Source organism: Lichenostomus cassidix, chromosome 1Ab, assembly GCF_008360975.1.
Source record: "Lichenostomus cassidix isolate B80296 chromosome 1Ab, HeHo_3.0, whole genome shotgun sequence".
Lineage (NCBI taxonomy): Eukaryota > Metazoa > Chordata > Aves > Passeriformes > Meliphagidae > Lichenostomus > Lichenostomus cassidix.
The window spans coordinates 7,821,375-7,827,518 of NC_139481.1; the positions used below are offsets into that span (position 1 = coordinate 7,821,375).

The 6,144-nt window shown below is 44.3% G+C and overlaps 1 protein-coding gene and 1 long non-coding RNA gene across 3 annotated transcripts in view; one reads left to right on the top strand and one right to left on the bottom strand.

Annotated features, from left to right (window-relative positions):
- The window catches only part of RIC8B (RIC8 guanine nucleotide exchange factor B), a 26,302-nt gene extending 25,247 nt beyond the window's left edge, over positions 1-1,055 (top strand). Inside the window, exon 10 of the mRNA XM_085049679.1 lies at positions 1-1,055. Within this exon, the coding sequence (XP_084905805.1) occupies positions 1-112 (112 nt within the window). The 3' untranslated portion in view covers positions 113-1,055.
- LOC146442870 (uncharacterized) overlaps positions 1-5,060 on the bottom strand; it is a 10,195-nt gene extending 5,135 nt beyond the window's left edge. Inside the window, exons 1-3 of one of the 2 annotated variants that reach the window (XR_014849482.1) lie at positions 4,697-5,060; positions 2,109-2,271; positions 1,105-2,029 (exon numbers count right to left, since the gene is read on the bottom strand). This is a non-coding gene — a long non-coding RNA (uncharacterized LOC146442870). Of the gene's footprint in view, positions 1-1,104; positions 2,030-2,108; positions 2,272-4,696 lie in introns of those variants that run through there. The other variant, XR_014849481.1, reaches the window with a different exon arrangement.
- Between the last annotated feature and the right edge of the window lie 1,084 nt (positions 5,061-6,144).

The window sequence follows — 6,144 nt, forward strand, 5'->3', positions numbered from 1 at the left end:
GGATGAGCTCATAAAGCCCATGGGAGTGAGGCCTGATGGGACAATGGCTCCTTTGGAGGAAGCAGTCAGCCAGTACCAGAGCAGCAAGCAAGAGAGCTCAGATTCTGACTAAGGCATCACCTGCTTCACTCTCAATTCTCCTCTAATCCACACTTAGAGCCACATCTTTTATCCTCACATTAGCCAGCATCACTTTAACTGTTCTATTATTGGCATATTTAAAATGATGGGTCCTGTGCTGTAATGTCTGAATTTTTATTATGTCTGTTTAGAGAACATACCAGTTTATTAGTTTATGATCTTTATTAATTTAAAATTACACGTATTTCAAAGGGATAAAAAGTGAAAGCCTACAATGTAAAATAAAGTCCACTTTCATTTTCCCAGAATCCTGTTTTCTGAACTCTGTAGGTTTTCCCATTCTTGAAAATCTTTTGTATTGTCTTGCCAGTCTTCCTCTTTATATAATTGTATTAATGCAGCGTGTTTACTTAATGGCATTAGGAGCAGAGAGTGTTTAAAGTTAGAAGTCTGATTGACCTCGTGAGGTGTTTTAGCTAGCATTGAGCAGTGATTTCTCCTTTTTCAAGTGCCAGGGGTTTCTTACTGCTACAAACTTCAAGATTTTAACAATGTGTCAGTGACAGACTGCTTCTGAAATTGCCTTGAAATTGGGAACAAGATGATGTATGTCTATGTCTTCCCTCCCTCCCTCCTTGCTTAAGACCACACGAATATTCCTCCTCCTCCCCTCTTTGGTTAAGTAAAAACATCCCAATTGAAAATGCTGTTCAAGTATTGCACTTAAATGTTGCCATGAGTGGGAGAGGACTGGAGTGCATGTGCCAGTGTTTCACTGAATTGGGCCTTCTTTGGAGATGAACTGCTGTGCCTCACTTGAAGGGAAGGCAAACTAATCAACAAAGAAATACTTCCTGTTACAGAGAACTCAGGAAGCAATGGCATGGAGAATGGGAAGGTGGAAAGGAGAAAAAAGTGTCACTTTCAATTCTGTACTCTTTACAAACAAAGATTAAAGTTTCAGGCGTGCTGCACTGCTGTTGTTGCCTCTTGGCCTCCTTGGTTTCTTCCTGTGTGTTTCTCCCAGCATGAATTACATGCAGAGTAATCCATGCCCTGGTTTCTAATTTCCCTATTTTGTGCAGAAGCTTACACATGCCATTCACTGGGAATGTTTCAGAGGTTTGTGGTGGTTCTCCAGTTTGTTTTCTATGACTTGATGCTGGTTCTCTGAACTAAGAAAATTTCTGTTCAAAGACCCTTTAGAGGGAGGATTTGGTATGAAACTGTGCTGTGGTTGCTCGAGTGTGGAGCTTTTACAGATGATCTTAGTCTTTCAAAAGAACTGAAAGGACAAAAACAGTGCAATGCTGTCCTCTCAGCAGTGAAGTTTGTGTTTCCAAAGGTCACTGTCCAGCCCCAGTGTCCTTCCTGGTGCACATGTAATGTGGCATAACTATTCTGTATGACTTCAAAAGTGGAAGGGAGCAGTTGTCCAAGAGCAAGAAATGTGCTTGGCTGCATCTAAGCTGGATCTCCAAAATGTAATTCTGGGTGTAGCATCACCCATTGACTGCTCTGAGCCCCTCACAGGCGAGCATTGAATGCCCTACAGCTGCCAAGAGTTTGTGATTCCTCCCTGAGGAGCAAAACTTCCTTGGTTCTGTAAATGAGGAGCTGTCCTGGTGTCAGCTGGGGCTGTTTTTTGGGTCTGGGGAAGGAGTTGTTTCAGTCATGAGCTTCTATAGAGGCTTCTTGCTGTAGAGCATTAAGTTCAGAGCACGAAAAAGCAAAATCTCAGTTGTTGTTTTACAAGCTGTAGAATGTGCTCCTGCAATTAGCTGGCTAAAGAGATTAATAAAACAAGAATGGCTCCAGGGACCTCGTTACAAGCAGCATAGCTTGAGACTCTTGAGCTCTGCCTCCTGTCATTTGCCACAGGGCAGCAACATTTGCAACAAATAGTTCTGTTTAGTTTATCTTGGAAAACAGATGCTTGCAGAAGGTTCTGCAGACATGAGATGCTGTTTCAGTTAGCTAAAAAGGGGAAGGTTTGTGGAAAAGCTGCTGCAGGCTTTTGGGCTTACCTTTGCAATGTAACATTGATCCAACTTTAGCTGCACTGGCTGGAGATCTGGGAATATTTTGGGACAAAGGTCCTTCAAATCAGCAGTGCCTGTGCTTCCTTTAGTGCTGGCTGGTGTGTTCAGAGTCACTGTGAGTGTGGTAGGATTTCTCTTGGATGGGAGCCTGGAGAAAAGTGAGGTTTTGGTGGTTAAAAAAAAGAGCTCCCTGGAATTTTGTGTGCTGTGGAATTAGGATTTGCTCCTGAATTTCTTTTCGAAGTTCAGCCTCTAGAACCTGTGGCTTGGGCAGCTGAGTTTTGCTTAACCTGGTAAGGTGGGCAGTGTGGGGAAAGGTCTGGAGCACAGAGAGGCTGCCTCTGCCTCAGGGAGTGTGGGATGCTCCTGGCTGATGGGACCATGGGAATCTGGAAAAACCTGGGAGTCCCAAGCCTGGAGAGCAATGAAAGGTCTGACAGAGTCATCTTAAATGTATCTGAATCTATGATTCCATCCCACAGGGTATGAGCTGTTCTGTATTATGAAATATCAATATTTAATTATATAAATGCATATTTTTTGTCCAAAACACTCGAGTAGAAAAATACTGTAATCAGGAAAAAGAAGCCTTCTGAGTGAAATGTCAGTAGATTTTTCTAGTGGTGACTGTAAAGGTGTTAGCCAGTGGATTTTGGGGACATGGACCTTTCATTCCCAAAAAAAGCCTTTCACAGTCAATCCCAAACCCAAAAACTTGTGTTTCACTCTTACTTTGGCATCAACAATCTAAAGCAACACAGTTCTCATTAAAGCTCATCAATGATTTGGAAGCTTTGCTTCTCTTTGTTTCCCATTAGAGTTATGAAACAAAAGATGATGGGAAATCACTGAAATTTGTCAGAATACTTTGTTCTTTTGCAAAATAATACAGATGTATTTGTTTAAATGTTCATGAAAACTTCCTGGCAGGTATTCCCAAATGCTAATTGAAACTTCATGTGCCCCAAAAGTGGTTTTCAGGAAAAAGGGTCGTTTACAATCTGTTAAAAATGTTGTGAGAAAATTACCAGAACTTTAAAGAAAGTTGCCAAAGAGGAAAACCACATTAGCTTTGATGTTTTGAATGTACAACATTGCTGTATGCGTGTGGCCAAAGGAGATTTTTTTACCCTATATCTTGAGTTTTTCCAAGTACCTGAAAATCTGCAAAGGCTTAAAAAAAGAACAACCACCAGGCAAGTTCTCATAGTTCTTCAAATTGTAACTTTCCTCTACCTGGGTGAAAAGTCAGTTGTCAAAGGTGGCTTTAGGGAAGAGAACATTACAATGAAGCTGTAGCATTAGTGGGTTGCCAAGCAGCCTAGTCTGAAAGAGGAAAGTAAACCCCAAAGTATACAAGATCCCAAATCTCCTGCAGGAGCATTCCACAACATTGTACTTCACCTTATTGCCACAAACCAGCTAATAAAATCCTGTCCTTTCATAAGGCTGGCTGTAAAAAGACTCTTCCCCTGTTCAAACAGTTGAGAGCCAGACTTTGCTGGGCTTTGAGCAGCAAGTTAAACAGCTGCCCAGGTCAGATTCTTTTCTGGTCAAGCATGGAAAAGCAGTGATTTAGTAGCAGAGCAAAGATGTGGCTCACTTTTAGACAAAAAAAAAAAAAAAAAAAGAAAAAAAGGAATTTAATCCTACAAATGAAAATCCTTGTTGCATTAACATCTTAGTTACTTGCATGGCTCTGGCCCTTATGGAAAGTGTCAGGGAGCATTTCTTGTCCTCCATGCAAAAGCTTTTGCTCATGCTGAAGTTGGTTCTCTCCAAAATATGTGTCGCTCTGGTGAAGCAGTATTTAGAACTGGGATTTTGGGGAGAGTTGATGCCCTTGAAGGTTTTCCATGCATCCTCCAGCTGGCTGTGCAAGGTGTGCTGGAGCTCCTTCCTGGGCTGTGGTGGCAGCCTGGGGTGCCCTGGGCTGGGGACAGAGCCCTGCCTGGCAGAGGGGAGCCTGGAGGCCACTCTGCCTTCTGACCCCTGGGGGAAGCAGGGCAGCAAGGGGGGAGACCCAGGAGGTGTGGGAAAAAGTGATTATTGACTACTTGTACTGAAGCTGAGCATTTTTCAGAGCTCCTCCTCTCACTGTCTACAGGTGAGTTCTGTTTATTTCTCTGTTTTCCTCTGCTTTTCCCTGTAGCTTGGCCCCATGGAAGTGCCTTAGGTTATTCCCTGTGCCTTCCTTAGGTCGTTGCCCTTGGTTTGGAGGGTCAGGAATGCTGCTCCATGTGGTCTCTCCCATGGGAGATGCACCCTGTGCTCTGCCTTGCTGTCCTTGACAGCAACCCCCTCTTCCTCACCCTGTGGGAGTGAGGAGGAGAGAGTCCCACAAGAAGGGACCAAAGTAATTTCCTGGGAAGGAGGTAGGAGCAGCTCTGTCTGCTGTCTGTGCAGCATCAGCTCCACTCTCAGTTCCAGACAGCTCTCAGGGCCACACTGACCTGCAGCTACTCCCACCTTGGTGGGTCTGGCCAGGCTTGGACAGCAGATGCACTCTGCCAGGTAGGGAAAAACCCCAAACCCCAAATGTGACCATTGCCACCCCAGTCCTACAGCCTCACCTGCCAGCACAGGGTCAGGCCAGCTCTCTGTGCTGCCTGGGAGCTCCAGGGGCCAACAGCACCAGGTGAGTTCCTCGAGCATCCCAGCTTTTCAGAGCAGCTGTGAGCTCAGAGCTGAGCTGCTGACACGCCTGGCAATCGATCCTGTGACAGCATGCCAATCTCTGTGGGGTACCTAGGCAGCCTTTGAGAGGCTGGTGGGGAAGGAATTATTCAGACCACCCATCTTAGCTGGCTAAATTACCCGGGTAGTCTCCTCGAACTCCTTTTCCAGTCACGGATGAGACAGAGGACAATTCAGAATAGGCTAATTTGGGTGCACTGAATGACCCTCTGCAGGAGCTCTGCTTTCCCTCCCTCGACTACAGAGGGAGCCTGGGGAGACCAGCTGGTTACATTTAACTGCTAAATTGGTTGCCAAAAGATGGGTGGTGAGAATTCCTCCCAGTTTCCCCCTCTGCCATGGACCACACTCTTCCCACAGCAGGATGCTCTCTCCTGCAAATCTGGGGGCTGCTCAGTGCAGGGGGAATCCAGGAGCCACCACGAGAAAAAAGCTGCACACAGCCCTTGGCAGGTACTGATAATGCTGTGAGCAGCATTTCATGGACTTGCTGCTTCAATAGGTTCTTCAGAGCAGCTTTGCTTTTGGGAGCCTTTTTAACAACTTGCCTTGGTATAAGCAGAGTTTTACATACGTTCTGAAATTTGAAAAACAAAGTGAAACTTCCAGCAAAAATTGTAATTAGAGAGGGACAGATAACAGAAAAGACTTCTCAGTTCACTTCAGATGTTACAAATGGAGTGGAAAGTGAAGCCATTCAGAATAAACCCTGCTGAGATTGCCCCTTCCTCCTTGCCTGATAAACCCATTACAGATTAAAACAAAAGCAGCCAAGATCATCAGGCTTCAGGACATCTATTAGCTCTCTTTTACATTTTAGAGCTTGTAACAGATGCTGACCGTGGGAGTTAGTCCTTGTCTAATCAAAAATCCCAATTCTCTATTCTGGAAATTTAAAATACAAGTTTCTGCCATATAAAAGCCAACAAGGATTCAAACCTGAACCTAAATTACCAAGATTCTCAGGCTTCAGGATTATTTTGTGCTCAAGAAGTGATCTTGCCTGGTAAATCACAGTGCTGTGGCACATCACACTCCCAAAGGCATTTGAAAAAACCAGTAGTTTATTAGGGGTTTCTTTCCTTTTTGAGAAGAGACTAGTGACTGTCTGGATTCCCTCCTGTTTTCTCAGTCCACAAATGTTCATAACACCCTGTTGGGGAGGAATAATTCCCATCCAAGTTGTAAAACACACTTATAAGTAGATGGGAAAAGCATGAACAGAGCTGTAAAGAAAACAAAACCACCAGGAACAAGATCTTATTTTGCATGCTTCTCACTGTTGTATTTTTGCCCCAATTAGCATATTTTAAAGACAAGCCTT